The sequence below is a fragment of the Amblyomma americanum genome, chromosome 6, assembly GCF_052857255.1.
Source record: "Amblyomma americanum isolate KBUSLIRL-KWMA chromosome 6, ASM5285725v1, whole genome shotgun sequence".
Lineage (NCBI taxonomy): Eukaryota > Metazoa > Arthropoda > Arachnida > Ixodida > Ixodidae > Amblyomma > Amblyomma americanum.
Window position 1 is genome coordinate 60,906,807 of NC_135502.1, and position 16,081 is coordinate 60,922,887.

The 16,081-nt window shown below is 44.1% G+C and overlaps 1 protein-coding gene across 6 annotated transcripts in view; it reads left to right on the forward strand.

Annotated features, from left to right (window-relative positions):
- The window catches only part of LOC144093589 (venom protease-like), a 53,893-nt gene that overhangs the window by 23,523 nt on the left and 14,289 nt on the right, over window positions 1-16,081 (forward strand). For all 6 annotated transcript variants that reach the window (XM_077627135.1, XM_077627139.1, XM_077627134.1 and 3 more), the window contains 3 exons: window positions 3,307-3,383; window positions 3,985-4,103; window positions 14,707-14,984. In XM_077627135.1, coding sequence (XP_077483261.1) covers window positions 3,307-3,383; window positions 3,985-4,103; window positions 14,707-14,984 — 474 coding nt within the window. The remainder of the gene's footprint in view (window positions 1-3,306; window positions 3,384-3,984; window positions 4,104-14,706; window positions 14,985-16,081) is intronic.

Below are 16,081 nucleotides of genomic sequence, written 5' to 3' on the forward strand. Positions count from 1 at the left end.
CGTTTTCCAAGCATTTCAACCCCGATGAGCTGAGCACCAGACCAGGTGAAAGCTTGTACCCATTGTATCACTGATGGGTACCCGGCGGCACTGGGGATCGAACCCCGCAACTCCCGCGTGCTAGGCGGATGCTCAACCACTTGGCCACCGCTGCGGTTATGTATTGTATTGTATTGTATTGTATTGTATTAGGTTTTATGGCGCATAAGCGACCCAGGCTATCATGCGCCAAATACATGGTATAATTTATTTCAAGAATTGGGTGTCCTCAGCGAAAGTCCTTGTCCGGACAAGGACACCGAGGGGCCCAATAAATCGAATGTAGACCTCAGCCTTCTTCTCAGGCCTGAGAAAATGGATGAGGCGTATCACAAGATGCGTCAAAGCACAGGGTAAGAATTTTTAGAATTAATAGTTCTGTAATATTATATTTTGTTGAAGATCGCCGCGTCTTTCAGAAAACTAAAAACAGATGAATTTCTTACAAGTGGATTATCTCCCAAAAGTAAATTGGGTTAGAAGGGAATGCGTTTATTGTAAAATACGGTAAAATATTTTTTCCTTAGCGGTTGGAGTTGTGTGCACGAGAATGAAATGTAATTTACTGTGAGCTCATCTCCACACTTCTCACATAAGGGTTTGTCTTCTTTTGTCAGTAGAAAGTTATGTGTTAGGTGTGTGCATCCGAATCCATTCGATATGCCTGAAGGAATAGTTCCAATAGAATTTATACAGGCTTCTACAGACAGACCGTGGTAAACGATGGATTGATGTTCTCCATTTGCCTCTTTGATATGGTTGGAACAATTCCAATAGAATTTCGGCAGCATTTCGCAAATATATTCATGATCAAAATACGTCTGGATCGTAGTATAGCAAACGGCAGACACAAGTGTGCGCTTGCTAGCAGGTATAAATAAAATAAACGGCACTGCAAGCGTTTACTGCTAACAGCTGCAAGGACCTGTGGTGACTGTCATCTGTCATGTGTAAATTGCACTCAGAAGAGCGAGCGTTTTCATTAAATGTGAACACCTAACTTCAGCCATGCAACTTCTACTTCCGCAACATTGTAACAGATTATTCATAGAGTGGCTTTTATTTGCCTTAGTCGCAGTATGTAAACAATGGTTTCCTTCCTTGTAGACAGAAACTGAGCTGCGCACTGTGGGCCACACATTGAAGGAAATGCCAGAAATGAAACTACTGCGAAAAAATTTACCACAATGTGACCATTGTCTCTTACTATGAGACAGTTTAATCGCTCTCATTGTGTTTACGTAATCCATATATGAGACTACTGCCATCAAGAGAGCATTTTTTGAAAGATATAATGGAGATTTTTACGAAATCTAAGCCACGCTGCGGCGGCGCCGTGAACTAGTCTAAGAGGGATCGACGCGCGCAGAGCCGCTTTGTTTACTTTGCTATGTGAGCGGTTAACCGGCACATTCAGACGTTGTTGTCAGAGTTCTGTTGCAAAAATATACTTTAGGAAGGCTGCTATATAGATTTTTCTAGAATAACGATATAGAAGTGCCAGCAATACGCAGTGAAACTGGGAATAACTCTCCACAGTGTAATGGAACACTTGCACGACTATAACAGTGTTGGTGACATCAGGCGGCAAGCCAATAAAAAATTTTCTCGCTCTATAGTGTCTATGTAAATACAAAGCCCTATTTACTAACAAACATTACTGACGATGCATGACTAACGGGCATAAGAGATTAGTACAAGGCTGACTATCATGACAGGCCTTATTACGTCTTGCGAGTGTGGTGATATACTGTATCGTTATCAATGGAGAGTCGGGGGTGATTTAATGACTTCATTCCGATTCCATTTCATTGTTGTTTTTTTGCGCCTCGTTTTTGCCCCATACCCTCGCTAGCTGTCTCTGGACTCAGTCAGTCATACGAGCTGATGGTAAGAAAAGAATATAATCGGACGGAACAAAATCTACGATAGCGGCCTTGCATTTATTATGTGCCTTTCATCCGCTGATTATCGACAAACAGAGCATAAGGCACGATTAATTACTCCGTGAAAAGAGCGAGCCGGAAGAGCCGACCTCATTGGCCTCGCTTCTACTTGTAGACGCGATTAAAATTTATATTTTTATTTAAAGTGAAACGTGGTGAATAAAATTTATGCACGAAAAAAAGTCCGAAGGGCGCATATTTATCAGTTGAAACTCAAACGCCATGTGGCTCGCCGCCGCGGTGGCTCAGTAGTTATGGTGCTCGGCTATATTCTATATATTCTTCTCGCAATGAGTCATATATAAATATGTATTCTGCTAGCAACGAGTCACTGCCTGTAATGCTGGATATATTTTCAGCACGATTCGCACAAAACTTGTTAAACGAGGATGTTCTTCCACTCCTAATCAACGCACAGCAAGTGGCTGATGACTATTTTTTTAATGAAGGATACAGAATATTATCACAAAGGTCAACTAGCCTCCTCATCCTTCCTTCATACATGGTCTCGCTAAAAAAGTGACATCGATTATCTTTGCTTGAGGATCTAGAGGGGAAGGCTATGTGTATGAAAAGATTTCCTCCAAATATGTCTACCGGGCAAGGAGAAGAAAAAAATGCGTGACGATCATAAGCTATTTAGAGTTGAAGTGACGGATTTAAAAGTTACGTTCAAGTGAAAGTGTTTGTAATGTCTCCTTCCCATCAACACTTCACATTGCAATACGGCCCCTATTTAATGGTTTTCCGCACTCTTCTACTGGTCCACTAGTCTTTATGAGGCGTCGAACTAAACTGAGCGAAGGTGACTGCTTTGCCTCAGCCAGATTAAAGGCCGGAGCTCGCGCCATCACACGTCAGGCTGTTCCTCAATTGTTTCAATATTTCTTAATGCCGCCGTCAAAGAAGCGGTTGATCCGGAGTCTACAGGGATGAACAGTGAGGAAGAGAGCGAATTACACTATTCATGCCACACCAAAGCCCCAGCCACAGAGTATTGGGGTGCTCTTGAGTCTTTATTTCTGGGACATCTTTTGTAGAGCCCATAAGCGTCTTGGGCACAAGGATGCATGATATATGTCAGCCTGAAGGCGGCCATTGAAGACTTCAAGGACTGCAGGCGCAACGATAGAGTACAGTGTAGTACTGTACCTCTTTGGATCGATTGTATATATCCTAACATCTGCTTTGCACGCCCCGTATGAGTGCTCGTTTTCGTATGATTTCTGAAGAGTTTGGCACTGGAGACATTCACTGTTAAGTCGACGGTGCTTGAAGGCGAGTGACTGATCACACAGTGCGTGCAACCTCTGGTGCGCAGGTTGCGGCCTATCCACTGTGAGCGACTCTCGCGTGGTTGGAGGACGGGTGGCCGACGTCGGAGCGTGGCCATGGATGGTACGTGACCTCTGGACGCCGTTACTTCTTCGCTAACTCCACCAAATTCCGCAGTTATAGTGTTCTGCACACAATGGTAATCGCTGCTGTGAGCAGCACGCAGCGAGATATTTCATCGAAGTTTTATTAATGGAGCCAAGCGTCAAATAAAACTGAGAGAATTTCTTAAGAAGAAATCAGGATCCTTTTTTGTTTTTGTTTTTTGTAAAAATAGCCGCTTTTCTTTCGCCTTCTTTAGAAGGCACCACTAAAAAGTAGCTGCCTTCATGATATGAACAAACCCTATGAGTGTAACAAGCAGCAAAAAACAGGTACATATGAACTAATTCTTCCTTCATTGCTCGAGCAGTGACAGTAGAAAATTCATAGGCATTGAAGATTATACGATCGATGAAAAGTTGGGTATGATCAAGCAGTTCGCGACGTTATTTCCTATAAGAGAATTTTGTTCTTCTATGTTTACGCCTAAAGTCACCGGAACGGCGCAGGTTCTGCTAACGTCGCGTTACAGAGCTCTGTCTCGGCTCTCGACTCGGTCACTGCAGAACGTATTATTCACACCACCTACAGCAGCCGTGATTGTCGCCACCTTCTCTTGTAGGCAGCCATCTACCTGAAGACTGAGGCGCAGCCCAAAGTGGGTTGCGGAGGCGCGCTCATCACGGATCGCCACGTGCTCACCGCGGCCCACTGCGTCAGCGTAGGCGCAAGAGCAAGACAGTAAGTTCGCTTCCGTCTTTTATGGCCGTAGCTGTACAGGAAACTTTAGGAGGTTTTAGCATAGCGTGTGCCTGTAACGCATACCACGCGTGCCAGTCGCCAGTCATGCCGAGACGACCATGAGGGCGCAGGTTGGATGACCGCACACATTGGATAACCAGTGGGCACCAGACTACACTGGGGAACGAACCCACCGCCTCCCGCCTACGAGTCGGATACTGAAGCCACTAGGCCACCGCTGAAGTATACGACATGTGGAACGTGAAAAGGTGCTGTGCGATAGAGGCGGGTGATTACGGAAGAAGGCGCGACACAAGTGTCACTGTCCTCCTCTTCCATTCCCGGAACAGAGCAAAAAGTTCGGAGAGTTTTTAACCGAACTATCTCTGCAAGCATACTTCCCCCGGTTTTCTTTCTTTCTCTGCTGGAGCCGGCTCGATCACCTGACAGGAAAAGAAGGTCGCTTGAATGTTCTCTAACGAGATGGCGCCATATACCCAGCGCACATGAACGGCATTATTTATTAGTGTTGTGCACAAGGTAGTACACCGACATACGCGCGTTGTGCATTTACATCGAGATTATGCTTTTTGTATAGTTTTTCGCACGACAACCTAACCGAAATCGTCTCTCTATTGAAGCGACCTGAAAAAGCGAAGGCGTTGGGGGGAAATCCTACCCGAACTTACTGGTTAATTTTTTTGACAAAATGTGGCAAGAAAATAACCTTTCTGAGAATCACAAGTGGGTGAGTGTGTGACCGAGCGAGCCAGTAAGTGAGTAAAGCGTTAAACTCATGAAGCGATGTTCCTGGCGACGCGAGGTACGATGGCGATGGCCATCACCAACCGCTGCCGCCGGTATACACCCGCACGAAGAGACGAAACTTGACGATTGAGCGGCAGATTTTCGGTGTTGCTCTGTGGCCGCCGTCGCACCGTTTAGTCACATCGCGTCATCAGGGAGGTATAACTGTGCTAGTACCCTCTTTATAAGACCCACCAGCTTAAAGTACGATGAAGTAACGGATCCAAATTCTTCCGGTAGTACACTACATTTGTAAGGGTAAGGACACACTGGCGTCAAACTACATTCTGCGGTGCTGGGACTTGCAAAAAAGTAGCATATCTCTGCCACGTATCTTCATATTAATTAACGATATATACGCCACAACAGCCTTTTTGGCTGCATTATTCCTATCAAGCTTTTACTGAACTATTTCAAAGCATGGCTCAGACGAACCGAGTGTTGGCAGCTTCATCGCTCAAACCGTGCTAGAAAAACAAGCTTCATTCAAAAAATAGCTAAATCGCAAGTTACGTACCCGCTAGTCTCTGGCTCGTCTCTGGCTATAGTCTCGGGGCCAATAAATTTCGCTTAAAAAAAACTTCTGGGCGGTGAGCGAAATTTTCTGCAAATCCAGAAACTGAGCCACACGATGAGCGACAGTGGTTCCGCTGCCCTCAGTGCATCGCACGATGCCATCGTGTGGCAAGTAGCTGCAAATGATCGCCACACGCGGTTAGCTCTTAGAAAAACTCAGCGAATCCCCCGAACGTAACGCGCGTCAGAATTCGCGAAAAAAAAACTTTAAGGGGCATCTCGCATTTAGTCGATAAATTGCCCAGCGATTTTCGTCAGAATTCCTTTCTTCTATTTACTCCTGGAGGTTTTTCGTAGTGGGCGACGTCACTGCCGTTGTCAGCAATCATATGTTCTGTGCATACCCCAATCACCGAGAGCTGGTAATATAACTTGATGACGGCATGCTGCCTTCAAGTCATGTTACCAGCGCGTAGTGACTGGTCACTGAAGCACCAGCCCTGCGCTCGCGTCACAACACCACGCGATTCTCAACAGGCGCCTCGAACTTGTTCTAAGGCGCCAGTGAACATGCGCTCTGTGATTAGCACACGAAAACGAGAGTCAACTGGGAGGTCTGGGGCCGTGTTGTGCAACATTTAGTTTCCGATACATTTGTTCCTCTGGCATTGCTCGCTGCTCCCGATGGCACAGGACGTGACAGATGACGTCACGCTGGCCGAGGCAGGAACGTGCCCATGATGTCACTTCCTTGCATACACGCGCCCATGCCACACCGGAGGATCAGAACAGACGCCGACGTATGACGCTGCACGACGATGCGTTTGACATGCTGACCAGCTTTATTAGAGCTAATTCCGTCTCGGGGAAGAAAGTATGCGGTGCTTGTGCGGCAAACTGGCGCACCATTGTCTCTGTGACTCGGTCAAACTGTATGCAGAAAAAGTATGCTGGTTAGCGCCGGCGGCGCTATCACACCGGCCGTGCCTCCGATGGGTCGATTGATTTTCTACCTCCTGTTGCTTTTGTCATGACTGCTTCACGATCGAATGAAATAGAACAAAATGGAACGTTACAACATACAGCCCCAGATTGTACTTATACCTTGCCGTACAGCTCTCGACCATAAAGCACATACCGTCGCTTCTTCGGCTAGTAAGATAAAAAAGGTGCTAAGTTCTAAGGTTTGAAAACACTAAGCAGCCATTCTGCAAGGTTTCATGTCTGTTATTCAGGTCGTTGCGCGTAAGATTTGTAATACATGGCTCCATGCGCACTGTCAAAGTAGCCACTTTCAATTAAATATGGACAGGTTCAGCGGCACCATGTCACGTAGCTGCTCAGTGAAGTACAGTGTTTTCGCACGTAACGATGCCACGTTTGATATCTCTGTAATAATGCCACCCTCTCGCGATAAATAGCGCTTATTGTGAAGCTAACACCTTGGAAACAACTGTGCCGTTGGTCTTACAGCACTCTACAACTTTTCGATGCAGGCCTAAGCGCTTTAAGCAACATCACAAATCTGGTTAATTAATGTCAATTAATTAAATAATTAGGCACAATGGAGTAAATGCTGGCTGCTACTTCGCATGACGTACGTCTAACAACATTTAGTTGATTTAACATCTGGAGAACGGATCGTTTTTTATTTCAATCTTGTTCTATGTTAGCTCGGACCCCTGTCCCCCTGTGTATGGACGTGCTCGCACATATTCTCGGCAGTTAAGTTAACTGCTCCGTATACTGTACATCAAAATGTTACCTGAGAAAACCGCTGCATGAGTTGAGAACTACATATGCTAAGTGAAATAAGCAGATGAGTTTAACAGCGACTTGAATATTGTGCGGTGCAGTACAAACATAATTGAGGAGGAGACTACAAATCAAGGATTGCTAAAGGAATAAAGGAATCGAGATGTGCTTCACAGCAATGCCCATGAAGAGCACCCAACCACGTCGTCGCGCATAAAACGATCACTCATTCAACATTCTAATAGCTGATTTTCCAACAAAATGCGCAGATAATCAACAGACACGACTACGCTAGCTTCGGCCATCGCGTGGTCGCCGGACAAGAGCCCCAAGAGGCTGCTTATCATCTCAACGAAAACTGTCGGTGGCTGTGGCCGCGAGAAATGAGTATCATGAGTTCGCCTGTCTCATAACTGTTCGCTTTGGCTAGAAATTCACTAATCATAAGTGCTACATCCACCATCTGATAGAAAAGTCAGCATCTTTGCTTCTTAATGACAAGCTATTGCTTTTTTCATCGTCTGTTCCAGTGGAGGCCCTAGCTGTTCCGAAATGTTTGCCCCGAAAAGCTTCCCAAGTTGCTGTAAAATATAGCACCAGCTCGAGCTCTGTTTGCATTTTTTTTCTTTTCGTTTCTTGTTGCCCTGTGAAATTGTAAAAGCCTGAGCCCCAATCAATGTATTCCGCTGCCCGTCTGATGGCCACTTTGGTCCTCGTTTAAGTCTGCTCGCTTGTGCTACTTCAATGTCGGGGCCACTTCCGATGCGGCGCATTTGCCCTCTGCCTAAAAAGCAAGCGATGAAAGGCACATCACATCCAACTAAGCCTATTTCAAGGCTTGAGGAAAGAGCGTTTAGTGCTCCTGACCTCGACGCCATCAACGCATAATATTGAAGTTCCAAAGCCCCGACTGAAGCTAAAGAGGAAAAAAAAACAATATATTCTTAAGTAGTGTCGAAACTGCTTCTGCATATAATATTTCACTCTATTGAAGCAAGTATGCACAACGCAAACGTCATCACAGCATAGCAGCGATGCCTACGGTCCTTTTAAAGTTTACAGCGCATAACAAAAGGCCAAGAAGCTATGTTTCCCGTTCTCTGAGTGTAAACATTGCTTCCGGGCGCCTAAGTGCATGGTGGATGTATGCGTGGAATGAATACATGGCAGGACTACGCAGGCCTAATGCAAAGTGCTTGACTCGCCCAAAAAACGATCCAGTTTTCTTTCCGTGTTTCTTGAATGTGGTCAGTGCAGCGTAAACCAGTGCAAAATGCTGTATTAAACTCCCTGATAGCTATTTTTCTCTCGTTTAGTTGGCCATTATCCCATAAAACTGAACAATGTGCAGCTAAATGTGCATCCGTATGTTTTATTTTTTTGGTGCATAAACATATAGAATTTATATTGACAAATTTTTTATTGACTTCCATGTTCACCATTCGACGAAGCTTTCTATAACTGATGCTAAGAGGGCAAGATACAAAACTGCTTCTAATACATATGTGAGCGCGCATAAACATGGCAAAAACTTTTGTCAAAATACATTTCCAACGACGTTAAAAAAAAAGCGAACGTTCTGCAATGTTCGCGGGCTATTAATCCCGCAGTAGGTGACTCCAATACTTTACTAGGAGGCGCTGGCGATTCGTTCCCCAAGAATTTATGTGCTAGTTTGCTCAATGACGCATTTACATAAAATGTTTCCGACACTATTCATGTTTTGCTGTCAATCATGCCTCCTAACAACTATGTGATTTTATCCCCTATAATAGTAGGTATGCACGGAACTGCGAAACTTATTAACGCTCTTAATCTTCATTCCTCCCCGGGGTTTCATTCATTAAATCATTCGTTTTATTTGTTCTTCACAACATGACGTACACATTAGGAAAGGAGCGAGGTAAGGAGAGCAGCCGTTCTATTACGGCTTGAAAAAAGAGCTTGTTCCTTATTGGCATTGACGGCACCGAAGTAACCATTGACGGCACGCAGTTTAGAAGGTGAAAGACAAATAACATGACACTTTTGCGAATGACACAAATAGAAGGGCTCACAATACATTTGAATAAGCACATTCAACACTTAAAGACTTTTCTCATACAGCAGTGGCAGAATGTCTCTGCAGGGTGTGCTAATAATAAAGCGCGTGCTGTATATTTGAAGCATAAGTGTGAGTTAATAAGACAACGCCTTCATATCCCGAACATTTAGTTCTAAAACATCTATTTTTGCTCTCAGGTGTTTGTTTACTATTCGAAGCAGGTTATTCCAAAGGGTTTGAAAGCTGTAATTATTAAGCATATCGAAACTTTCCAATTATCAGTTTTTTAGTATGACTGGCGGCATTGCCTAAAAATTCAAAATAAGATATGTCTAGAAACACTGCATTTTCTTTCTTAATGCTGAGCAAATATTTGCGCAGGAGTTCATGTTGGTACACATGAGTTACTGGAATGTCTTTGAGCTTTTTAAAGATTGCTCACTTGATTCAAATGTTGGTACATCACTGATGACTCATAAGATCTTTTTTTGCATCCTAGAAATACTAGTAGGGTTTTGTTTTGTTATTGTGATCCAAACTAAATGCCATATTGTATGTAGGTTGAAAATAAGGTGTAGTGAACAGCTAGTTCTGCAGACATTAGAAAGGCGCAACGATTTAGTTTGATTACGCCGGTTATGAAACGTACTTTCTGCACAATATCACTTACGTGGTCATCCCATCGCAACGCCTTAAACAAGTACTAACCTAGTATTTGATGCTTTCAACAGCCTCTATCTTTGTAGATCTGAAATAAAAAGGTCATGTCTGGTAGTTAGCTGCTACCTTTGGGGTGAAAAATAACCGCTTATTTTCGTATTAATGTTAAGTTTATTACTGTCAGTCCAAGCTTCTAGCATTTGTAAGGCTGTATTTCCTTTAATGAAAGCTTCAGCACACAAGAGGAAGACATCACAAATAAGCTTGTGTCGTTGGCATGGGATATAATCTCGTCTGCATATAGGCATAGGTTAGAGGCCCGTGTACTGTGCGATGTCAGTGCACGTTAAAGAACCCCAAATGGTCGAAAATTCTTGAGTCCTTCACTACGGCGTCCCTCATAGCCAGAGTCGCTTTGGGACGTTAAACCCCAATAAACCAATAAACCAATATAGGCATAGGTATAGGCATTAGGCATGTTTAGGTGTCGTCTGCATACATAATGCAGGCGACACCAAGAATGCTAACTTGTTACCTGAGACTACTGCTTTCTGATTAAATATTGACGACTTCCTTAAACAAATGATTTTCTGCCAGAGAGATCATTAACATACAAGGGCGTGTCCTCGAATACTACAATGTTTAATTTATCAAATAGATTACAGTGAATAATGGCTTGCATAAAGTCAACAAAAATGCCAAGAACAATGTTATTATGCTCAAAGTTTTGCAAAATATTTCCTTTTTGATCCAGAAGTGCCAATTCTGCAAGCCATTTTCTTAGATCGCAGCTCTTCAGCACCTGTTCGTGGGTTGAGCCGCGTCGCCGCTGTCTGTGTAGCCAAAACCATAAAATAATAAATAAAACAAACATTCCCGCGACTGGGATTCAAACCCGCAGTGTCACAAACACATCACTTTCGCTGGCCACTGCACGAGAGCACTAGGCTAGCGTCGCAAATTTTTTTTATTTTTTCTTCTTTATTGCGTGTAAATAGTGCCGAAAACAAAAAAAAAGTCTAAGCACGCTTACGCCACGAAACACCAGGCCACCATAACCCTGCATGACCCCTCCTTCCAAAACATCAAAAGTCTGGGATGGCTTTTGATGTCATCCCGCATAATTCAAGTCCCTCCCGGATTTTTTCTTTATTGCTTGAAAATAAGTCCCGCTGATCTGCCAAATGCTTTACGGACACACATACTATTCCGCAATACATACATTCTTATGTCTTCATACACTGCACTCCACCTGCACATCAAATCTGTGGTAGACCTGTGCGGCGAACCGCAGACGATCGACCATTGCTTTGCGTGGTGCCATGATGCAGTATTTTTTTGGGACACATTTCAGCGGACAATCAGAAAGGACATTGGGATATCGCCTTAACTGTAAGGTACTTGCCTGTCGTGAAGGACTCCGGGATTCCGTGCGATCTGTGAATGCTGATTGGGTTTTTTAGCCTGTGGAAGAGCTGCATATGATGGAACGACATGCAGAACCACCGCGTTCATCTAAGTCTCTGTTCAGTGAACAGTGCGCCTTGGTGCGGGGGGTTTATGATTCGCAGCACCGTCGGCCGCCTGAATGGTTGCCGGTTCTTTACGCATGTGTAGGCAATCGCCGCAGCCGATCACGCCACGTGTTTAAATGCAACGTACTCTCGCGCTGTGCACTGCACCATCGTCGTCTTCTTCTACTAATACTGCTATCTAACTAATCTACACATTCTCGCGCGCTATGCATTGCACACCGTCGTCTTCATCAACAAATACTACTATAGAACTAATGTCGCCAAATGTGTCCACGACTCAGCAACGCAAAACAATGAGCCTACAGAACCTGAGACACCTACACAGCTGCGCTCAAATTTCGCACTAGGGAATGTCGTAATCGTCCTTAGAATGTTCTGAGAAGGCGTGCTGTGGTTTTGTGATTATGGTGTATTTAGTTAAATGTTTCGTGGAATCCCCCAAGGCGGAGTAGATTTGTATATCTGATGAAAAAACGAGAAAGTTTTTTGAAAAAATTGTTCTCCAACCCTTTTGAGAACATTGTAATCTGGAGGTATTGATATTGGATGTTACTTCGAGACGTCTCGGCTGTCACCTTCCTTTTCTCCAAGAGGATCACTCAAGCCGCTTGCATTTTTTTCACGAAAAACTGATCTTTACAGACTGATTGTAGATGTACGTTAGTGCAGGACTTATAATATGAAGTACCTATTTCACCGGACTGATTTTCGCATCATCGGCGTCACAGCTATGCGAATTCTTTAAATTTGCAAGCACTGATCAAACTTGTTCAATGTCAGTTGGTTGGAGCTGGACCTAAATAGTGTTATTTGTTGAGGAGCCTGCGAGTGCTTTTCTGTCAACAAATAATTCGTTATTAACACCCATTACGTCACCGCTCAGCATTTCTCTGTCGCAAATAATTGCACTATGGAGTAGTTTGCTAGCCCACGTCCGATTAGAGCGCTCATTTGATTCGACAATCCATTGGTACGACTGGAAGAAATAGAAATGTTACGAAAATATATGTATCAATGCACTTGTTCAATTAATTATTTATAGCACTACGGAAACGTTTCAAAGCGAGAAGGTTGACTTCATCACAGGAATGCATAATTTTTTTGAAAAGTCGACCTTTTCTGTGAACTTTTTTTTTTCGGAGTTCACGGGTCATCCAAAGTTTACATAATTTGTTTTAGGCGTTATTTGCGTATAAAATGTTCGGTATAGAAGGATGAAAAACGACCGATAGACACTTCATAATTGTCATTTGCATCAGTGATATTGCGATTTTAATATCAGCTTACAGTTTCTAACTCGAGACTAAAATAGTCGAGGAATTTCTTCAAAATAAGCCGACAAGTCGCATCACACTGAGCTGTATTAATGGGGTTGGTATCAGTCTTACAGCATATTGCCTTATGATCACTAATGAAACGCGTAAGAACGCTAGTAGTAATAGGACCTATGTCACCGTTAGCTTGAAACAAATCAATGGTAATCTCTGAAATAGGTGTAACCAGAGTAGGCAAATTTTTAAATTTTGAACAAGAATTACTACTAAGGACATTTTCAAAATGAGCTTTTTGGAAGTATTACAAGCAATATCGACAATAAAATCGCCATGAATGATTGCGTTGTAACAATTTTAATTTACAAATGTTAGCATGTATCATCTAAGAACACAAAAAGGCCAGACATACTCCCATTTGTACGACTATAACACGCTGCAATGATGACATTCTTTACCTGCACGCAGACAGTTCGATAACTGTCATAACAACAGAAAATTGCGCGCGTAAATGAGCTTTCAAAGGCTTTTCTACTATATACACGCCTCCACCCCAGCGATTTGTTCTATGAACATACAACGTTTTCATATTGGGATTATGAAACATATTTCATGGGATTTCCAGGTCTCGGTAAACGTAAGCACATTAAAGCAGTTCCGTAACCTCTAAAATAGGCATTCCACTTCAGCAATCTTGTTTCCTAAAGACTGAGTTTTATTTGGAAACAGCGGAGGAGAGAGTTTCTATTTCGACATTCATTAGCTAGTTTTTCTGACGATATATACCCCAAATGCGCTATTGAGCTTGAAATTCAGACTCAGCAAACAGCTAGAAAACCAAGCTGATTTTAGCCAGGCTAATTGGTCATTTTCACATTTAATGACTAAAGCCGTGCCCTCATTCCTATTGCGCACAAGTTTTCCATTTGAATATCAAGCAAAGTCGTATTCATTGGGCTTTGCACATGTCTTGGCAGTTGCTAGGAGCATTTTTTAACGCCTTACTCTTAAAGTGGACGTTGAATCATCAAGCACACAAGCTTTCACTCAGTCGTTCAGACCCTATACCGCACGGCAATGGAACCACCTTCCCGTAGATCTGGTGAATATTAACGATAACAAAATTTTCGAGCTGCCTTAGCCAACACTATATATTCAGGCTCTTTCTGACTTTGTATATTTCACACAGTGCATTTAGTTTTCCAGGTTTGCTATCTTATCTTCTTTATTCGCCACTCCCCGTCTGTGATGCCTTTGGCTCTGAGAGGTCATATAAATCAGTTACTATAGTAACTGATATATATAGTTCATATAGTTCAGTTACTGCTGGATGCTAGGTAACCACTGCGGATCTGCTAAGTATTTTCTTCGTCTTAGTGACAGTTTGCACCATTTCAACGCAACCTTGTTAGGAAGCTGCCGTTTACAGGCAGCTCCAGTAGCCACGCGTGGAAATTTAAGAAAAGGCAAAACGTTCGTTCGAGCGAAATAAAACTACGGAAATGTCGCTAAGCGGAGAGTGTAGTACCGGCCGGTGTTTGCTCTATTCATGGGCAACCAAACCAACATGCGCCTATGTTGCCACGAAGAAGAATAGATTTTAAAGTGCATTCAATAAACGTTTTTCAGCTAAAACATTGTGCCGGCATTATTACCTTTGTGGGTATATCTAACACTGTATATATTGCCTGCCGTGCAATAATTCATAATCCAGCTTCACAGAAGCTCGTGCTGGCGTCTAGCTTTCCAGCAAGACATATTTCTGTGTTTTAGCACAGCGGGGCCCACTAGCGCACACAGATAGCGGTATAGCCGGAAGCCCTACCACTCATGCGCAGTGGCGGGTGCGCTCCCTCATCTGGTCCCTGTGCATGCGCAGCATGGACCAGTGTAGTCTTGTACAGGTATGCACCTACGCTTGTAAGACCCCATTAGCGGCTCAGCTGAAGGATGGGGATAGCAGTGTACGGTAATAGTATGCTAAAGCGTTCTATTCACTGTGTGCACCCACGTAGGCTGCCCGCTCGAGTGCTGACGGTGCGGCTGGGCGACCACGACCTGAACTCGAGCGACGACCACACGTCACCCGTGGACGTCCAGGTGTCCGACGTGGTGCGCCACCCGCGCTACGACAGGCGCACCTATGCCAACGACATCGCGGTCCTGGTGCTGAGCAAGGCGGTCACCTGGAACCGCTTTGTGCAGCCCGTGTGTCTGCCCTTCGGTCCGTTGGCCTCCAACACCCTGGAGGGAAACAATGCCTTCATCGTTGGCTGGGGCGCCACCAAATTCAGTGAGTGCATGGTGTAAACCTTGCCTCCACACTGGCTATGGTGATTTGTGCCAGAACACTGAAGTGTCCAGAGCCATAGTCACCGTCAACGGCCCGGTTACTCCTACAGCAAGACTACCACTGATCACATAGCGTTGTGGTCGTGCGCTAGCTTTGGCCACCCTATCCTCGTCGATTCCTAATATCATCTGACCAAATGACATTCTGCCGTCCCCTGTCTACGTTTGGCTTCCCATAGAATCCACAGGGTTGGTTACTCCAAGGGACCGTCAGTCATAGCTAGGGTGCCGTGAAGTTTTGTTCCCGAACCCAGGCTTCTTCGTTCCTTTCTCATGACGTTACCCCTGTCATTTTTCCTTCCAAGGCTTGCAGGGCAGTCTTCGATTTAATTTCAAGCTTTTCTTCGCAGTCAGAGTAAGAGTAACTGAGTGCATACTAGAGCAGGAAAAACGCAACCGCAGGCAGCGAAGGGCGGGATGGGGAGACAAGAATGAAGGGAAATTTCCATAGGTAACGTGCGTAAAGCTTGAGAAGGACGGGACTGACTGGAGGTGGGGGAAGAGGTGTTCGTAACCTTATTAATCACGATGATAATTGTGATGACTATTCATAGGCCTAGATCATAAACTTGCCTACTCTAGCAGTCTGACATCTTTAGTTCATGCACATTGTTTTTTTTTAAAGCTAGCTGCTGAAAACTTTTATGAGGTATATCTGTAAATCCAAAGTATATTAGGTAGTCGATACGTTTTGTACAGCTGCCACTAGACCTATGCTTTCCCTGTCTTGCATGCAGTAATGGGCGATGACTTCGCTTCGTTTAGTACAAGGCGGTGGTGGTGAATGGTAAGTAACAATGAGAATAATGCATGGCAGCAACAACTGGAGCAACGTAAATTTAGCTGCTTTAAACCGTTTGTCACTGCATGTTGTACTCGTATTAGAGAGAGAAAAAGTATCTTACACGTGCAACCCCGCACCAAAGTAGAGAAGTTTTAACGCCCCTCTCACAGCGTGCATTGAATGCGCTAGATTAGAAGTGGTGTTGGTGGTGCTTTGTCGCTTTGCCCTGCTCAGGGACCTAAGTAGTGCACCTT